The sequence below is a fragment of the Protomyctophum bolini genome, assembly GCF_963924005.1.
Source record: "Protomyctophum bolini genome assembly, chromosome: 21".
Lineage (NCBI taxonomy): Eukaryota > Metazoa > Chordata > Actinopteri > Myctophiformes > Myctophidae > Protomyctophum > Protomyctophum bolini.
In genome coordinates, this window is record NC_137882.1 from 24,450,450 (window position 1) to 24,470,683 (window position 20,234).

Genomic DNA, 20,234 nt, shown 5'->3' on the forward strand with positions numbered 1-20,234 from the left:
AGTGTTCATAATTCGTCTTTTGCTGCTTTTATTGCAGCCCCGTTCTTCATGGGATGCTGACACTGTCATTTCATTACAAAGCCTAATTGTCTTATTATGAGAACCATGTTGTCACAGAGTCATCCTTACTGATCTCCATGGCCAGGCCCGAGTCTCCAGGGAGCTGAGAGCAGTCTCTGCCTCCGTAGCGAGGTGGGACACAGTCTCGGTGTCGGACCTCCACGCCGCCACAGCCACTGGAGCAGTTGGACCAGCCGACCCATGGCAACCACTGGCCGTCCACTAGGGGGAGATAAAGATGAAACAGTGCCGTTAGGGTACAGAAACACCATCCTTCACATCATCATGTCAGACTGATGTGTTTGCTCTTGTGATTGCTGCTTTACCAGTGGTGAAAAGTTTACCTAAATAATATATACATAATAATTTCCAAAACATTTCTAAAATGTTCCAAGATCCAAGAAAAGAGTGTGAAAATATTATTTGCCGTGCAACAAAGTATAGAACATAACTGGTTTGCAAACGTTCTGACCATGCCCAAAGTCATGATCCATTTTTATCTCTACTTTTGTTTTCTACCCCAGGAGAATGGAAGGCTAATATGTAACTGAGGTAGATATAATTATATGCTTTTTGGTTTGTTTCTCTTCCAAAATTGTTGATCAAATATGTTTTATTTATATATAATTGTCATGTAATGTCATTCATGTCGAATGTCATGTTTTTATGTTCTGTGTGGACCCCAGGAAGATTAGCTGCTCTATGCACCAGCTAATAGGGATCCTAATAAAACTCTAAACTCTAAACTATCAAGTTCTATTGTAGGGTGCTGTTTTACATGTACTGAGTGCTGACCTGGGCAGGTGGTGTTGAAGCACTGCTGTCTCTGGACGTCCTGGCCCAGACACCCACGCAGGGGGTCCCCTGCAGGGCACGACCTCTGTCTGCTCATTGATCCTGTCCCACAGGAGACACTGCAGGGGCTCCAGAGGCCCCACGGGCCCCACGTTCTACACCCCTGCTCATCAGAGGGGCCCCCTAGAGGGGCTAGCTGGGAGTCCTGACAGTCTGCTACACCATTACACACCTATGGAGGAGAAGGAGAGAAGAGAAGAGAAGAGAAGAGAAGAGAAGAGAAGAGAAGAGAAGAGAAGAGAAGAGAAGAGAAGAGAAGAGAAGAGAAGAGAAGAGAAGAGAAGAGAAGAGAAGAGAAGAGAAGAGAAGAGAAGAGAAGAGAAGAGAAGAGAAGAGAAGAGGTATACAGTCAAATGTTTAATGAAATGTTATATAATTACTACGATGATCTAACATGCTTTCAGGTCTATGTAAAGTTCAGTTTTAAGGGAGATTAAGTCATCCGTCTTCTTGTTTCTGCTCATGATGGAGAAATGACCTTATGACCTTACCGCTTTGAAGGGCACACATGATCCATCCATGCAGGTGAATTCAGGACAGGTGACGGTGGTGTTCCGACCACCAGGGGGCGTTGGTGAGATCGTCTTATCTGGGGTTTTTGAGAAGCACAAGAGATAACCAGATGAGGCAACAGATTGTGTATCCTAAATGTTGTCCGCTCAAACATCTGCCTGAACTATAGATAGCTCACGGGATACGCATCATTCAAGTTCCAGGTTTCCAGTTTACAACTCACCACACACTAGCTCATCCTCGCCATGGGGGCAGTCTGGAAGGCCGTCACACACTCGTGACATGTTCACACACGTACGGTTGTCACACGAGAAGCTGCCCGGGCAGGGAGGTATCCACGTGGAGCCTGGGTGAAAGATCAAATACAGATAGATGGATAAACATCACATATTTAATTAGGTAATTCAGTTTTTATAGACAGAAGAGATAGGAAATAGAAAATATTTTATGGAATGTATTATGAACTTCTGTTTTTATTGTTTTGTCAAAGGACTCACCGCAGTTATCCACGCTCTCGTCCGACGCATCTCTGCAGTGAGGGGTCCCGTCACAGAGGTGCTGGTAGTCCACACACTGGTCCCCACTGAGACAGGACACCTGTCCTGGGCCGCAGGGGGTCGGTGTACACTGCTGCTCATCACTGCCGTCCATACAGTCTGTCTCTCCGTCACAGTGCCAGGCCTGGGGCACACACTGCCCGCCGCTGGCACAGGCAAACTCATACGACCTACAGGCTGCTGGACAGAGGAGGAGGTTTAGGAGAGTGATGTCATAACAAGGCAGAAGAGAAGAGGAGAGGAGAGGAGCCAATCTCCATTCACTCTCAACACCCTTATAGTCACATTGACACTAACCTGCAGATGGCGTGGTAGGTGGGGGCGACGTGGGGGCGACAGTGGGGTGACAGCTGGTCTTGTTCTCGTCGTCTCCGTCGGTACAGTCCGTCACTCCGTCACACAGCTTGGAGCCGTTCAGGCAGGTACCATCGCTACAGGCAAACTGGCCTGGGGCACAGGTCACTGTCAACACACACACACACATACACACAGGTCACAGACTTAACAAACGTCCCCATAATATCACAAACGTACACCATTTATATGCGCTTGTTTTTCCATTTCCTTCCTTTCATGTCTTTGTACGTACCTTTGCTTGGACAGACAGCTTCATCTGCTCCCGAGGGACAGTCTCTGTGACCGTCACACACTCTGTCTGGAGGGATACACTGGTTCCCAGGACACTGGAACTCCCCTGGAGCGCACACACACCTAACGACCAATAAACACTATTAAATACGGACAATATCATCCATGCAAATGAGCATTCTGAAACAGTACTGTCTAAACTTCTTGGTACTGTTGTATTGGTCTGCCATATGCCTAACCTTATTCAGCTTAACAAGTTAAATCAAATGCAACAAAACGATATTTAGGAGGAAAATGGGTCTGCCCTAAAAATATTTAGGGTTAGGGTGAGACAGACATGTGACTCAAGGCAGCGTCTACACAACATAGACATATCTAACACACCCTCGTTCATCGCTCAGGTCGCCACAGTCATCGTGTCCGTCACATCTGTGGAGGTAGAGGATGCAGCGTCCTCCAGCGCACAGGAACTCACCCTCATCGCACACCACGCCACAATCTGACACAGAGGAGAGACTCACACTTAGAGCACAGTAACCATTGCACAACACACAATCGATCAAATCAACGTGAGTTTTTATTATTTAATTATGAAGATAACACTTCTCAATTATGCCTTCAAGTAAAGCGCTTAGATAAGGAAAGGCTGCGTACGCGGAAGGAGGACAATTGCCTTTCATAGTCAAGCACACTCGCATCATTAAAGCCTTACAACTTGATTGTCAGGACAACATTTCCCTTGGACAGGAATGCGCAGAGTCCGCAGAACAAAAACAAGACAGATCGGCTACAGCCAGCTTTGGACGTCTGCCCGGATCCTTTTTGGGACGATTATAAACTGGGCTTAACAAAGTTAAACGTGCATTCTGCATCAACACAGATATAATGCCATCCTGCCCACCTTGCTCATCAGAGCCGTCAGCGAAGCCGCAGTCTAGCCGTCCGTCACAGACGCGGTTCCCAGGAAGGCACTTTCCGCTGGCACACTGGAACTCTCCCGGTGGGCACAGGGGCATCGGGGTGGCAGGCCCACAGAACTCCTCGTCTGACTGGTCAGCACAGTCTGGGCGTCCGTCACAGCGCAGGGACACGTCCAAACAGGGACCACTGCAGGTTTAAACAAAAAAAAGAACATGTTAAAAATAAGTCCAGACTTTTCAAATACATGATTATGCAAATACATTTTCTGTCTGGATTTATTTGGATGGATGAATGTTTATGTATTAAGAGAGGCATATGTTTATTGTACAGATAACGGATTATGGAAATTATATTCCTAAGGAACCAGTGGCCATTTTCATGTCAAAGACACCCAAATTGATATGTATTTGGCTGTGGGCTTCTATTATCGTCCCAGGGACAGGCACATAAGAGAAAATGTGACAACATTTAGAAATAAGGTAGGGCATACGTTTTGGGCGGGAAGTTCCCGGGAACCCCTTTTGGTGTTTTAAACATTATGTTATAATTTAGCTATTGAAAAATAGCAGATCTACAAGCTCATAGCGCGCTACCGAGTGGAGCGCTACGAGCTTGTAGGTCTGCTATTTTTGAAAAATGTGGTGCAAAGCTTTGAATATATACTCTTTCAGAGCGAACGTTTTTAACTCAAATCTTTGCTTCTGGGAGGTGGTCCCTGGAACAACACATTTTCAGATGGGGGTCAGCGGCCAATTTCATATATTTGTGGGGGTCCTTGACATGAAATATTGAGAACCACTGATATAGAAACATGAGGTTTTTCAGAAAAAAAAGACATTTTAAAAAAGTTTTAAATTTCGACATCAGGCCAAAATGGGTTAAACTGTTCCTAATTTTGCTGGGTATCCCCTGGAACCCTTCAAGGACCCCAGTGTCCCTGGACCCCACTTAAGGTGTGGGTATTAGAATGCGGTTTTAGAATCTGATCTCAGGTCAGAATGGGTTAAGCTGTGGGTGAGTTCACCTGGGCCTGCTGGCGCAGTGGAACTGATCCGGAGCGCACGTGGACGGGCAGATCTCGTCGGAGCCGTCTCCACAGTCGTCCTCATTGTCGCACACCCACTGGGACGGGATGCAGCGGCCGCTCAGCACACAGCGGAAATCTGACTCCTCACAGGAGGGGGAGGGAGGTGGGCACGCCACGCCCTCACACTGCCACACGCCGTCCACACAGGAACTGGACACACACATCATAAACACATAAACGTTGTGAACCACTGATATATATTCATTTTATTTAATCTTTAACCCATTTTGGTGGCAGGAACTCCTTTCGGTGTTAGCATCATGTTATGCTTTAGCTATTGAAAAATAGCAGATCTACAAGCTCATAGCTTGTAGGTCTGCTATTTTGAAAAAATCGAAGAACGACTGACATAGAAACATAGCTTTTTCAGAAAACTGTCAGGATGTAGAAGACATTTTAGAATCTGATCTCAGGTCAAAATGGGTTAATTGTATTTAATCTTTAATTCATTTGCTTCACCTGTCCATATTTTACTGATAAACATACATAACAATTTGTATTCATTTTGATTATTTATAATGTATAAAAAAGACAAAACAATATCTGGGCCAAAGGGCAAAGCTTACCACTGCATATGTATTATTGATAAGCATACTGCACTACGTACATACAGTATGAACACTCTTCAAAAACTTTGATTGATTGATTGATTGATTGACTGACCAGTTCTGACAGTGCTGAGAGACGCTGGTCCCAGGTGGAAACATGGAACCCTCCCAATCACATGGACACTCAGAGGGCACGACGCAGCCATCACCTGGGTGGAGGCAGTGGAAACACACATTTCATAATCACAGTATTGTGGCTTAAGCTACTTTACACTTATGTTGATTTGTACTGGTTCAATTGATTAAACAGATTATTTTATGTTACTGTATATTATCTAATTTTGCTGGGGACCAAATGAAACCCTTCAACTTTAAGACACCACTTGAGAGGCATTACATTACATCACATCACATAACTTTAGCCGTAACAGTGATGGTGTTACCGTGTAGGACAGTGGACTACAACAGTGATGGTGTTACAGGACTACAACAGTGATGGTGTTACAGGACTACAACAGTGATGGTGTTACAGGACTACAACAGTGATGGTGTTACCGTGTAGGACGGTGCCGGCTGGGCAGAAGCAGCCCTCCACACAGGACAGGGAGCTGCACTGGGAGTCAGAGCTCTGCTCCGCTCTGGGGCACGAAGCAGAGCAGGCAGCACCACAGGGCTCATACACCAGACCGTTGTCACACTGCAGGGCTGCGGCGCAGAGGGGAGGAAGGACCACAGGAGGAGGGCAGGAATAACAGGGAGAGAGAGGAGAGAGGGGGTGGGAAGGAGGGGAGGAAGGACCACAGGAGGAGGGCAGGGATAAGAGGGAGAGAGAAGAGAGAGGGGGTGGGAAGGAGGGAGCGGTGGGTGAAGGGTACAGAGAAAGAGTATAGGGGAAGATTGTCGCGAGAAAGAGAAAAAAATAAATGATTAGCAAGTACAGATTAAGCAAAAACAAATGATCCGATTATGAAGATAGAAACGTGTGATCGGGGTGTGTGTGTGTGTGTGTGTGTGTGTGTGTGTGTGTGTGTGTGTGTGTGTGTGTGTGTGTGTGTGTGTGTTTGTGTGTGTGTGCATGCGTGTGAGTGTGTGTGTCCTAGACTTACGACAGAGTTCCTGGGATCTCCAGCGGACGTAGACGCCTCGACGGTTGCACTCCTCGACGTAGGCGGATATGGCCGTACACAGACACTCACAGTCCCCGCCCGAGTCACAGCTACACAAGACAGCAGAAAACACACATACTCTCATATTAAGATCAACTGTTTTCACAGAATAGAACGGTCAAATATAGTGTGAATTTAAGGGATGAATGCATGGAAAACAACTTTCATCAAGTCAGTGCAGACTGCAGACACTCACCCACAGGGTTATGCCCAAACCAGACGTAGTGCCGCTGTTACTCACCCACAGGCATCAAAGACACACCAGTCGTAGTACTGCTGGAAAGGCACCTCGGCGTGGCACGCGGAGAACACGTCCTGCGTCATCACCGCACACCTCTTCCTGGCCCATGGCTGTCTGTGGGGGTTCAGCTGGGGAGAATAGGAGTTTAGTCAATCTTTGCATGTGCGTGCGTGCGTGCGCGTGTGTGGAGAGGTGCAAGTGGCAAATCAAGTGGCAAAGTGAGTTTAATGTCGTTTAATGTATGGGCTGTCTACTGTGTTCCACTCACAGTGCACGGGTCTGTGAGGTCCTGGTCTGCCACGTCGGGGCAGGAGGGGCTCATCTTCCAGGAGTTTCCAAACAGCTCGGGCGTGGACTCCATGATGCCCTGCCGCGTGGTGAAGTCGTTGTCGGCGTCGCCGTCAAAGTTACCGCACAGACCGCCCACACGCCCTCGCAAGTGTGGCGCCAGGCGCACGTACACACGCATGCCTGACGGGGTAAGTAAGTAAATGTTATTTATACAGCCCTTCTCATAAAATAGATAATGGAGGCATTAAAACAATCAAAACAACAGGAAAATAGAATGTACTGAAATGAATCCCAATACATCAGACAAAATACATACAGTACATGGAGTATACAATCAAGGACCTTTCTCAGGCGCTTGTTTGAACAGTACGTTATCTAAAATAAAGTCTGCAGCTCTCAAGAAATGTGGCATTTCAAAGTTTGGGAGGTACAGCCTGAAAGGCTCTGTCATTTCTTTGTTTGCGTGTGTGTTTAGGGCAGGTGTAAGATAATGTTTGCATCGTACCTCCATCCCAGAGCAGAGTGACTCCCAGGCGAGAAGACAGGGAGACAAACAGACCAACTCTCTCCAGAGTCAGGCCACTGCCGCTGTAAGACTTGGGCAGAGTCACTGGCATCCCATTCACTGTCACGGCTTTACCTGAGAGAGAAATAAAGATACAAACATTACAGAGTTAGGTTCTGGTCCAGTTCATGCGACTCCTCTAGTGCTTCCTTTTCCTCCCTCTTCTCTCCACGCTGATATTTAAATCGCTCTCTTTCCCACCCTGAATCTTTCCCCCCCTTTTCCATTTTCAGTTGAGCTTAGTTCCAACAAGCCATTTTGTGAACATTTGCGTAGGAGACAAAATGTTGTTTGCACAGTATGTTTGCCAGCAAGATAACTCGAGAATGGATTTTCTTGAAACTTAGAGGTAATGATCAGCAGACTGCCCCGTAAGAGATGATACAATTTATGTGTGGGGGGAAAAAATGCCAAAGGTCATGGTCACATTAGAAAGATATAGAACAAAACTGCCTCCCCCTGGCCAGCCGGGGCGCCTGATGGAGCGTGTTCCTTCCACGCGCTACATCCAACCAGGGAAACTCCCCCCTGTCAGGTGTAAAGGAGCAACTTGGACACTCAGGCATGAAGGAAGCATGAGTTCAAGTCCGTTGCTCTCCCCATGTCCCCCATATATGGGGACTAGGTTGGTGGAGGGTGTGTAGAGCCCAGGATCACATTAGATGATTGACACAGGGGTGAAAAATGGGTTACAAAATCGTGGGATAAAAAATATATTAAAAAAAAAGAAAGATATAGAACAAAATATGTTGCATGGTACGTACGCACTCACGCGCGCACATGCACACGCACATGCACACGCACACGCACACTATACCTCTCAGCAGGTGTATGACGGTGTTCCCCAGGCTGAGGGTGACAGACTTGGTGCAGGTGACCCCCGTGCTCCCGCAGGGCACGTTCTCCGCCGTGACGCTGAACAGGCCGTCCGCCTCCTGGGCCAACATGTACTGGCAGTCTCCCAGGAAGGAGTAGCTGCGCCCGTCGAACGTCACGTAGTGGGGGTCGCCCGTGGCCACGCACACGCCACCGCACGCCGCCTGGCCGCAGTGCCAGCGGCGCTCCTTACAGACGCTGGAGAGGAGTCGCGTTCATTCACATAACGATGATGATACGGACGAGGAGGAAAGAAAAGGAGGTAGAATTAATCATCAAAAGATATAATGTAGTTTTGTGAACAATGACATTCTTTCACTTTTCCATATGGTGTAATAGAAAGGTGAAAGAATGCTATTGTTCTGTTATTTTTACATGTAACCACTTTCAATCTTGCATACCCATTTCGGGCACGTTATTATAGGTGAAGATGTTCAATATGATGAGCTAGTTATTTGGTTCATAACAAGTCACTTCACATTGTGGTATAAGCTTAATGTAAATACATACAGTCAATTCAATAGGATTACTATAGTGAGATGATGCATTATTATCTGTACTAACGCTACTTAATTGTGTAAACATGAAAAAGATCCTACTGTACCATTTGTTGCAGTCCTTAGTAATGGTGTCATTGCTGTTGTAGAGTCGGCCATTATGATGGCAGGGACACTCCTCAGGTAGAACACAGCTATCCCCCTGTTTAAACATCAAGTATTGTTGAGACGCTGGTCCAGCATAACCTGACCCGGCCAGATAGTGGCAGTAGTGAGTTCTTCCTCCCATCCTCCCATCTGGTCTCTCTCGGCCAGAGAGGATGTACTTCGATCAAATGCTGATCGGAGCGATAAGCGGGATCCACGCGAGACTGGTGACATATTGAAGCGCTGCCACAGCGCAAATGTAAACATAACCTAACAGGACTACAACTCGAAATTATTATGGAGATATCTGTTTTTGTCCCAGCTGCTTCGGGTTAATCGTTTCGGCTTGAGAGAGACCAGATGCAGGCAGGAGGAGGGAGTCAGGTTAGGCCCAGCAAGCATGCCAAGTAGTTTTTAAAACTATATATTTTCTAATTGCCTATACTGTATTTGCCTACTGTATACAAAATAATGAAACATCAAAATTTATCCAATGGTACAGCTAAGATGAGCTAGTTGGATCTGAAGCAGTACAGAAATTATACAACTGTAGGAGAGTAAAAATAAGGTATTATTGTCCCACCAGCATCACGGTGCCCTGGGGACAGACACAGCCGGACAGTGGCTCTTGGCAGCCTCCCTGGAGGGCCGTGGACCCCCCGTGCTGTTGGCCAGGGGGGTCCAGACTGGAGCAGGTGAGGAGGCAGGAGCGTGGCGAATAGACCAGAGAGCCGGGACACTGGTTCATCCCCTCGCAGTGGTCCTCTGTGCAGTTCAACAAGCCCCGCTCACACACACTGTTATGGGAGAAGGAGAAGAATACGTTACAATTTTCTTTTGGTATGATCTGCCGTGTCCTTGAGGGGTTTCTGCTTGTTGCCATTGAAGATAAATGAGGAAAGGCAGGGTTGAGAGGGAAGGGGTTGAGGAAAACTTTGCAGTTATGTGATCAGAGCATTGATGGGGTAATTAAGGCAAGAAAACAACCAGGTGCTCAAATGGAGACGTGCAGGTAGATACAAAAATATTAGAATAGTAAAAAGGTGCTCCTGGATCAATCGGGATAAGACTATTGAAAAAAGGCTGAGATCCGGGAACTCTAGCCCTGATGTTGGTTCAATACAGATTCTTCTCCTTTTTTACTATTTCGTGTGCCCGGATCTCAGCCTTTTTTCAATTGATGATGGGGTAAATTTTGTAAAAGAAAAAAACTGAGTAGAATTTCTTTTTTTCATATGAAGATAGGTTGAAAAGTGGTGAAGTGGTCCTTTAAGCTGAATGAATGCCCTCATTCATAATTCATATCAATGTTATTATCTAATAAGGTTATCTAAGGTTTCCACATACTGTAGCAATGAGTCAGGTGATTGGTCAACAATATGGTTCACTACAATGCAACCGCACACACACACGCTCGCACGCGCACACACACACAGCACACGCTACACTTAGCAGTCAATCAAACTGTTACTACTCCTATGGTGTCATTCAGTCAAAGCCGTGCGTTGCTGGCACAGTGCAGTGTAGAGTAAAATTAGCTGCAGTCATGATGATGTGGTGAAGAAATGCAATGAAATCAACCTATCCTGTGACCCAATGGAGCAGGAACATAGAGTGATTTCATCAGAGCTCTCACACCACCAAGCTCTCATTTGAGTAGACACATTCTTCACGTTCATTGTATAGATAGAGGATTTTAAAAACATTTTTAGATCTGAGGCTGATTCTATACAAATGCCTTCTAAATCCTAACGTATGTTGCTATATATACATAGATAAAAATCTTGTATACGTTTTTATATTTATTTCAAAGAGACAACAAAGTGCCTCACGGTTCCCGTGTGTAGCCTTCAAGCTGATAAGTGGTGGTACAAGCATCGTGCATGCCATACGGATGCTTGTGGATGCTCTTGACATGCTGTTCTCTCTGTACGCCTGGTTGAATCAGTTCTCATTCAGGGATGCAAACTAGTTGTTAATGTTCATTAAAAAAATACTTGTTTTGAATTTGAAGTGGGAGCCCACAAGAAAAATGGGTTCTGACACGCAAATTGGAGGCGTGTTGAATGAACAATTCGAAAAAAGATGTCTTCGGGAGAATTAATTGCACAGAAAATAAATAAGCCAGTGTGTGCAAGGACTTCAGGACGGGAACAGCCTTTTGGTGTTTTGACCCTTCTGGACGGGAATGTACAGTTACAGTATATATCAGCATAACATTGTTGTAATATTTGAAGTTTTTCAGAAAACATAGGTCAGGATTTAGAAGGTGTTTTTTTTTTTTTTATCGGCCTCAGTCCTAAATGGGGTGTCTTCAATGTCACACAAGTTTAATGACTGGTTCTAACTACCACTTCAGGTCCTGTCCTGTAAAGATTCTGTTCACTCTCCTTTCACTTTCACTAAAGCAAAAACATATTATAAAAGATATTGGGACAGAAACCTGCGGTCTTTGTCTGAGCCTAATACCATCATGTTGTAGCTTCATTAAAGTCCTTTTGTATTGAGAAAGGGGTCAAAGGACAAAACTTGCTGACTCATTCCGAGTTGCTATCACGATGTCCAGTGTCCACACATGATAAAGCATGCCGCTGTAAAGAGGCGAGGGTTGTTTTATGATAGGTTATAAATAAGCAGTCCCTGTTCTCTTTATTGTCCTGCCTGTTGTTTTATGAGTCTACCAGGACACTGTTTTTGAGTGTCTATATAATTAATCACTGTCCCTAGTTTGGAAAATATGATCTCGAAGGAGCATTCGCAGCATTTAGAAGATACCATCATTCATTTTGAGAAGATAAGTCGCTGAGTGTTCTACTCGCTGTCAACAACAATGGATGGGTAGAATAAGATAACTTGTTAACTGCTTGTTGGTTGTTTATTTGTGCCGTTTGTTTTAGTTTTATTATTTTTTTGTCTGTGGGTCTTCGTTTTAGTGTGTCTGTCTACCTTCTGTAGTCTACACAGAACTGCACTTTATTATGAATACATTTGACTTGACTTGACCATGATCAATGATAAAACCTGAATGTCCTGATACAGCCAATTATCACTCCCCAGATGTTACTGTACAACAGCATAAAATTGGGGTGCGCACGCGCAGATCCGACACGCCAAAGATCTGACATGCGGAAATCACCCGTCGCTCCCAAACATCCGTTGGTCCGACATGCGTTGCTCCGTGCTTGCGGTTAGGGTTAGTTTAGGGTTTGAGGTAGGTTGTCGGTCTAATGACATAGTATGTCGTAACTAAAGCCTGTACCCATAAAATGTACAAAGTGTAATACAAATACAGTACATACCAGGTGTTGCAGTTACTCTGAAAGATTTCACCGGGCTGATAGGTCTTGTCTCCGTGCAGGCAGGGGCACATGCTGACGGGCACACACTGGCCCTGGTCGTCCTGCACGAGGCCTGGGCGACACTGGCACCCTGGAACACAGCTCCTGCCACCCTCCTCCTCGCCCCTGGCGTCCTCCACCTCACAGCTCCAGCCCTGACGCAGGTCTAAGCAGGAGGCCCCGCACGCACGGCCACACTCCTGGTACACCTGGCCCCCTGAGCACTGGACCGCTGAGAGAGGAGAGGAGAGATGGTGTTTATACGAAGATCCCTGAGAGTGTGTCAGGTGGTCCTTATTGAATACACAACATAAACACAAGGTAAATGCGACATAACAATGAAGAACCGTTAAGCTTAAGACATGGTAGCAATATCAGGGGCCTGGGTCTTCAATCCTGTGTACGAGACTTAAAAACATTTAAACACAAACTGAAGCATTATGTCTTGGTCGGAACCATAATAATAAACCACTAAACCAACAGCCCATCCACTTACGGCAGAAAGTGTTGTTGCGCCAGTGAACGGGGACCCCCTCTTGGGCACAGTGTCGTGCATAGGCTGTGAGGACGGTGCAGTGGCAGGCCTTCTGGGGGGCACAGCCACACACCTCAGACAGACACAGACGAAGGTAGGGCTCCCTCTCCACCACATCATGACAGGCCTAGACCAGACATTAGAGGAGAGGATTCAGGGAAGATTATTAGGAAGATCAGGCAGAGAATGAGAGATAGAAAGTATTGATGACATAGAGAAAACACACACACACACACACACACACACACACACACACACACACACACACACACACACACACACACACACACACACACACACACACACACACACACACACACACACACACACACACACACACACACACACACACACACACACACACACACACACACACACACACACACACACACACACACAACAAACCTGGAAGACAGGACTATGAATGATGGAGCACACGCTGTCTGCATGGTGTCTCTGCTGGGTGTAGGTGGTGCAGGTGTCTGGAGGTGGTCCTCCTGGTAAACTACAGTGTCCTGTGGTGAACTTGGCAGCAAAGGATGACACGCTGCTCTCCACATCTCCCTCTGGGGTGGTGAAGTCGTCGTGCTGATTCCAGGTCAGTGTGCCACACAATCCACGCACCTTGAACACAGGATGTCAATCAGCACAGTCAATACATGGAATGCAATGACAGCAGATCCCAGAGCACTGCTAGTGCTTCAACCCCAGGGTAAAACAACTGTAAACAGCAGTTGCCATAGATAAAGCTTGAAAGTATCCCAGGGAATCAATGGTTCCTGAGCCATGTGGCCCATATTGTCAGAAGCCAAGCATGTTTATAGTCTTTGGTATAACATAGCCGGGGATTGAACCCCGACCTCTCAATGTCAGGGCAGAACATTGTGGGGCGGGACCCATTTGTGGGTCGCGGCCAAAAGGCGTGAATGAATGTTACCTTGCTTGCGAAGCCCGGCTGCAGAGTGATGAGTGCCAAGGGCCCGTCCAGATGCCAGAGCAGCTGGGCACCAAAGGTCTGGACCAGGAGGAAGGACGACGATGCCCTGCGTACCACCAGGTCCCCTGTCACCACAGGCAGCGCCTCCCTCTGGCCATTCAGCGTCACTGCTCCTGGAAGAAGGAAAAAAACAACAGCGATGTAATGTATCGTAGCGTAACGCAACCCAGCGTAACATTACATCACGTAACGTAAGATAACCTAATGTACATGTTGTGCTTTCTTACTAAGAAATAACAAAGTGTAAGTGAACCTTAAAGAACAGATCCAAGTGTACAAGTAAGTTCACTGTAAACCTCTCTCTCACACACGCACGGACGCACGCACGCACGCACGCAAACACACATGTTCACCACTCCAGTCACTCACCAGTGTCTGTGATGGTAACTGTGGTACGGAGTGCAGTGATTGACACCTCCTTCAGACAGCCCATCCCTCCGCCTCTTCCTGTCCCACACTCCCCACAACGTACGTTCACCACCAGTTTCCTGTCCACAAAGTCCTGAAAACACACACACGCACTCACACGCACGCACACACACGCACACACACACACACACACACACACACACACACACACACACACACACACACACACACACACACAGTTAAGCTCATCAAATAAAATGCGTACGGTATGTGGTGTGTAGCCTACTACTGTATATAAGTAGGTCGGAGAGGTTTATTGTCGGTATCAGCCAGACCGTGGGAGTCCATCCCTGTTACAATGCGCTAGACCCCTGGGAGATGGAATGCTGAAGAGGAGCTTGATAACTACCTATTTGTCGTTGCCCGAGATCAAACCCCTGACCTTGTTGTGGTTGAAGGGCCGGGCGCTCTACCAACTGAGCTCCACACGTGGTGTATCGTATGTATGTGGTATGCATGTGTTGTGTGTTAAGTGTACAGGTGTGTATCCTACCTCCACTGCAGTGAAAGGACAGTCTCCTCCCTGCACAGAGAAGCTCTTCTTGTCAAAGGTGCTGACGTGTAGGGCTCCCATTAGGCTGCACTGGGCTGCACACCTCTCCCCAGTACACTGCCACTGGCCTGCTCTGCACACACTGGAGACCACAAGGAGGATGGAGAGAGGGGGGAGAGAGATATAGAAAATTACAGATAGGAAAACACAGACACACACACGGGTGTAGGTAGAGAGGAAGGTCGCCGGTCACACAGTCTACTTTCAAAGTGTCCCCCGAGCAAGATGCGATCACCTGAGCCATCTGAACAAGCCACCTGCCGGACAACTGAAGACAATAAATGTTCCCACACTCACCAGGTGTTGCACCTCTGCTGTATGCTGTCTCCCGGCTGGTAGGAGCGTCTCCGGTGGAAGCAGGGACAGTCGTCCCTCTTCAGACAGACGCCCTGGTGGAGGACGTAGAGACCCGGGGGACACTCGCAGCCCCCGACACACTCCTCCCTGCACTGGGCCGAGGCCGCGGCCGGCCCCAGGGCCTGGGGGGACGTGCAGCTGGGAGGACAGGAGGACACGCAGTCTGAGAACACCTGACCGCTGGGACACACGCGGCCTGAGAGACGGACAGAGACGACGAAGAAGAATCTGGTTGACTTTGCAGAATAATATTTATGCACAGAATCTTGATTTATATACGGTGCTTTACAGCAGTGGTTCCCAAACGTTTAGGGTCGAGACCTAAAAAAGAGATTAGACGTTTGCCTGGGACCCAAACTAGTGAAAATAGCAGATCTACAAGCGCACAATGTGTCACTTCGCACCATGTTGCAAGCTTGTAGATCAGCTATTTTCACTACTTCTTAAGTATATATATTTTTTTCATGGAATTTCTTAGATTTGTTTGTTGAATTCTTTAAAAGAAATCTTTTGAAATATACAGTATATATTTTTTTAATGTAAGAAAAGAAAATATGGATTTTCCTCGAGAATCCAAAAAAAAATCGGTTTACACTATTTATATTGATTTGGGAAACATTTGAGCCTAATTCAAACCCACAACAACCTTGCAGGTGTCTCTGGACCCGTGGATCCAGATCGACCCAGAACAACATAAAAGGCTGACTCCATGTTTAGTTTACCGCAGAGCGTGGCGCTCCTCCAGGTGACGATGACGTGCTGCTGGGCACACTCGCGGGCGTAGCTGGCCAGCGTGTCACACACGGCGGCCTGCCGCTGCTTGGGCCCCAGGCTGCAGAACAGGTACAGGCAGGTGTCCACGTAGGCCGCTGGCTCCACCTGAGGCAGCAGGGACACAGTGATGTTCTTCAGACCTGGGTACGCTCGTATCAAACAACAGCAGCAATACTACCACTACTGATACTGCTACTGCTACTGCTACTGCTACTACTACTACTACTACTACTACTTCTTAGGCACAACTTGCACAAGTATTACATTATTACATAATAGTCTAATCGCAATTATTTTGTTTACACGTCACGAAAGTGTTGTAAGCTTGTAGATCTGCTATAAAATAACTATTAAATGGGTCAGTGATTTCTTTGTATATTTAAGTTATTTCTCATATCTGCGCGATTGCGAAGCCTAAACGGCAAACAGAAATACAAATTGTAACGTTCCATTGTTCAATGTAAAAAACGCACAATGAATTGTCAGCTTAACTTTGCAATCGTGACAGCCCTACTAATACTACTACTACTACTACTACTATTACTTATAACACTACTAATAATAATAATAATCATAGATGGATAGAGCTAACACTCATTTAAGGCAAACACTGAGGGAATTGAGGGACAGCGAGATCCCAAAATATGGACCGACATAGTCGGTTGGCAGTTAAGCGCTGCAGGTCATTTTCTGTGCAGACCACCTGACCTGACTCAAAAGGTATGCAGATACACCTATACATTGAAATGCATAATGTATGACATTGGCCATTACTTAATAATGTACCGGTAGTTGTTCTTTTGTCTGTGGCAGGAAAGGTCAACGGTAAAGCTAGGAAGGGACAAGCATTTGTCTATGTAGGCCACTGGTAATGGTAATATTGGATGACAGCGCAGAGAGAGAGGGAGATATCTCCATGCATTACTCATTAACCCAACATATGAAACTACTTATTTCATTTCACCGCCCGATAACAGCCCACATATTTCAACGGCAATAAAGTTCACGAGAGCAAATAAATAATAACCCTTTTGACAGCTTTAAATGTCCAAGACTGTAAGAAGCTTGATACAAGCACGGGACTTCCTGTGCAGGCATTAATAAACCCTATATAATTACAGTGGAGTGGACAGGGATCCCCCAGGGCTCAATGCTGGGTCTGGACCTTTTTCCCCCTCTACACCAAATCTCTTGAAAATAGCTCATCCTACTTGTACATACTTTTACATCCAGCAGGTCCTACTACTATACTATTTATGCATCTATTTATGTAAATGGTAAATGGTGCATTTATATAGCGCCTTTATCCAAGGCACTTTACAGAGATTGTGCATTACATTCACCCATTCGCACACACATTCACACACCGATGCCGGAGGAAACCATGCAAGGTACCAACCTGCACATCGGGAGCAATTAGGGGTTCAGAGTCTTGCTCAAGGACACTTCGACACTAACTCTGGGGGAGCCCGGGTTCGAACTGGGAACCTTGCGGTTTCCATCCGGTCACTATACCCCTGAGCCACTGCCGCTTTCTGTATCGTTTTCTGTACAGCATCGAGATATTCCATTTGTGGGAAAACATTTATTTGACAATATTTTGACTGACCCGGGGGTGGCAGTGTCTGAAGGGGTCCTCCAGGAGCCGGTGACACATGGCCTCGGCCTGTCTGCGCAGCTCCACGTCTCCTGTGACGTCGCAGCTGTGACCCAGCTCAGCTGCATCGTTACAGACCTGATGACGACAACAAGACACACTCACTTGCTATAGGAGGTGTTTTAGCTTTATGCAGCATTTTGTAACCTCTTAAACCCTATAAAGGCCTATTCATACTCCATTTTTCAAGGTGAGGTTAGTAAAAACAGAGAGAAGTGCTGGGGTAAGCGGTGAGTGGCTTATCACCGCAGCTTGACTTCATGTTGTAGTTTTCGGTGGTTATGTATGAATAAGCTTTAACCCCCCAGTTAATTCCACCTCTCCTTTCGATTGGTCGGTCGAAAAAGTTGACATTAATGAGGGGCACTCCAATCCAAAACTTTTTGACTCTAATGAGAGCTCCGCCAAAGAACATTGGATGCCAAAAACACTTAAACACGAGGCATGGTGCTGGAATGAGGAGAGCTCCTAGCATGGAAATGGAAATGCATAAGAGAAAGCCCTCTGACAGCTAAAAACTAAATAAAATAAAAAGCTCTTTCTGTGGACACGGCCCCTATACAACTGCAAAGCCAGCCACAATTGACAAAAGCCATTTCTAAGTACCAGCTATCTGGATAAAAGCAAAGACTCAAATTGGACTTGTGTGCATCACACAGAAAGAATTGTGTAATGAGTTCAGTGCAGTACCTCAGTCTGTTGGTCAGGTACTCTCCATGAATTTCCAAAGCTGGCAGCATACGGGGACACAACTCCACTCATTGTGGTGAAGTCATCTGTAGATCGCAGAAAAAGTTAACAGTACAGCATAAAAGTGTGCTTCAAAGCACGATAACATGAAACAATGAGGAAGGTTTTCCACGGGGCAATGATGAAACGGTTAACCTTTCCTCATTTACTAACATGAGTAAATGAGGAATAGTTGCAACTTTACAATAACATCATAATAGTATATATAATAATATACATAATATAATTATATAAACTTTTAACAAATACTCAACAAGTCATAGTAAGTAGTTTACTAATATTATTCTTATGCTTATTCATGGTCTAATAAATATGTATATGTTATAAATCCTTAATGTAAAGTTAACATGTCATTATAATAACTCATTTACTAACCGTTTATGAATGATTGATGAACTATAAAGCATAGTAATACATATCTAACTATCTATTAACAAATAACTGATTAACTAATAGTTTATGAATGATTGACTAGTTACAACGAATAGTTATTATAAAGTAGGCTTACTACCGGGCATTCTTGTCAGTGTAACTTGTAATTGTAGTTATTATGGTTTATAAAACCACAACAAGTAGATACCGTGTGTGTTTGCACGTGTCAGAGAACACTAGTAATACAGGAAATTTTGCCAAATGTGTAGCAAATCCTTCTTCACACATGTGTTCATAAAGGTGTCTACAATCACATATAAATTTGTTCCAACCCAACTCCCTTGGGAAACTTTGTGACAGCTGCTGAATGTTGTACCATGTTGTACCATTAACAACCAATATAAGGCAAAACTTTCCAAATTTCATTATACTTTAAGTAGCATGACATTGTGACATGTCAAACTAGGGGGTTTTCATGATTTTGAATCCATTGCAAGCATTAGTTTTGCACAGAAAAACACTCCTTCACATAAAAATGGCCATAGCCGTCATCACAAATGTGATGGGGTCAGCACATTTGGGCACATTTGGGCAAGTGGCTATGGCCGATTTTCACGGAAAAGATTTTCAGAGAAAGATTAAAGTTATTTGGTTTCAGGCCTTGAGTAGAGCTCGGGCTGATAAATTACGGACCCTTGTTGGGGCCGGGCCGGGCAGGAACCCAACAGGCCTGTGTGTGTGACTGTGTGTGTATGTCTGTGTGTCTGTCTCACCATCAGCGTTGTTGTTATAGACGCCACAGAGCCCCCTGGTGGCAGCCATGTGTTCAGCGGTGACCGTCAGGTAGACGGTGTTAGCCAGGTCGAACTTCACCCTGACCCCCAGACCAGACTCCACAAAGACAAAGTCCCCCAGCCAGTAGACACTGACTCCTGGATGGAGGAACAAGACACCACAAGATGTGACACATTATACGCTATACGTTGTCTCAGTTCTGCTCTGGACGCGTGACTTCAAGGACATTATAAGCACATTAATTGTTGTGTCGTGGGTGGCACCGCAATTGACTCGCAGGCACAGACACAAACATAACATCCATTTATTTGTTTTGATTCTGTGATGAGTGAAAAGTACCATTTTGGAAGAGAGGCTCTCCATGAGGAACAGGGAGGTTGTTGAGAGTAACGTTACGATGACGGACCGAGACCAAGTCTAGACCCAGCATCATCCTGAGAGCCTGATGGACACACACACACGCGCACACACACACACACACACACACACACACACACACACACACACACACACACACACACACACACACACACACACAGGTAAGCGGATATTTGTATTGCAATGCTGTCAGCAGCCTAATGTAATACAGAACTGCAGAACAAATTGACAATGCACGTAATGCCAAGAAACCTAAAGTAATGCAAATTGACAGAACAATGATGGCCTAATGTAATGGCATAAAACAGAATAATGACCTAATGCAATGCAGAGTGACAGAACAAATTGACAATGCACGTAATGCCAAGAAACCTAAAGTAATGCAAA

At 45.8% G+C, this 20,234-nt stretch overlaps 1 protein-coding gene across 1 annotated transcript in view; it reads right to left on the reverse strand.

Moving 5' to 3' along the window:
• sspo (SCO-spondin) overlaps positions 1-20,234 on the reverse strand; it is a gene marked incomplete at its 5' end in the record, with an annotated part of 98,623 nt that overhangs the window by 72,850 nt on the left and 5,539 nt on the right. The window contains 31 exons of the mRNA XM_080793802.1: positions 130-282; positions 856-1,087; positions 1,407-1,504; positions 1,652-1,774; positions 1,926-2,165; positions 2,283-2,447; positions 2,575-2,696; positions 2,958-3,072; positions 3,475-3,680; positions 4,519-4,731; positions 5,245-5,338; positions 5,685-5,834; positions 6,236-6,345; positions 6,537-6,664; positions 6,805-7,007; positions 7,333-7,467; positions 8,210-8,466; positions 8,873-8,967; positions 9,496-9,709; positions 12,212-12,482; positions 12,747-12,912; positions 13,191-13,409; positions 13,723-13,895; positions 14,152-14,284; positions 14,705-14,846; positions 15,062-15,317; positions 15,844-16,000; positions 17,505-17,630; positions 18,243-18,328; positions 19,448-19,606; positions 19,809-19,911. Coding sequence (XP_080649928.1) covers positions 130-282; positions 856-1,087; positions 1,407-1,504; positions 1,652-1,774; positions 1,926-2,165; positions 2,283-2,447; positions 2,575-2,696; positions 2,958-3,072; positions 3,475-3,680; positions 4,519-4,731; positions 5,245-5,338; positions 5,685-5,834; positions 6,236-6,345; positions 6,537-6,664; positions 6,805-7,007; positions 7,333-7,467; positions 8,210-8,466; positions 8,873-8,967; positions 9,496-9,709; positions 12,212-12,482; positions 12,747-12,912; positions 13,191-13,409; positions 13,723-13,895; positions 14,152-14,284; positions 14,705-14,846; positions 15,062-15,317; positions 15,844-16,000; positions 17,505-17,630; positions 18,243-18,328; positions 19,448-19,606; positions 19,809-19,911 — 5,044 coding nt within the window. The remainder of the gene's footprint in view (positions 1-129; positions 283-855; positions 1,088-1,406; positions 1,505-1,651; positions 1,775-1,925; positions 2,166-2,282; positions 2,448-2,574; positions 2,697-2,957; positions 3,073-3,474; positions 3,681-4,518; positions 4,732-5,244; positions 5,339-5,684; positions 5,835-6,235; positions 6,346-6,536; positions 6,665-6,804; positions 7,008-7,332; positions 7,468-8,209; positions 8,467-8,872; positions 8,968-9,495; positions 9,710-12,211; positions 12,483-12,746; positions 12,913-13,190; positions 13,410-13,722; positions 13,896-14,151; positions 14,285-14,704; positions 14,847-15,061; positions 15,318-15,843; positions 16,001-17,504; positions 17,631-18,242; positions 18,329-19,447; positions 19,607-19,808; positions 19,912-20,234) is intronic.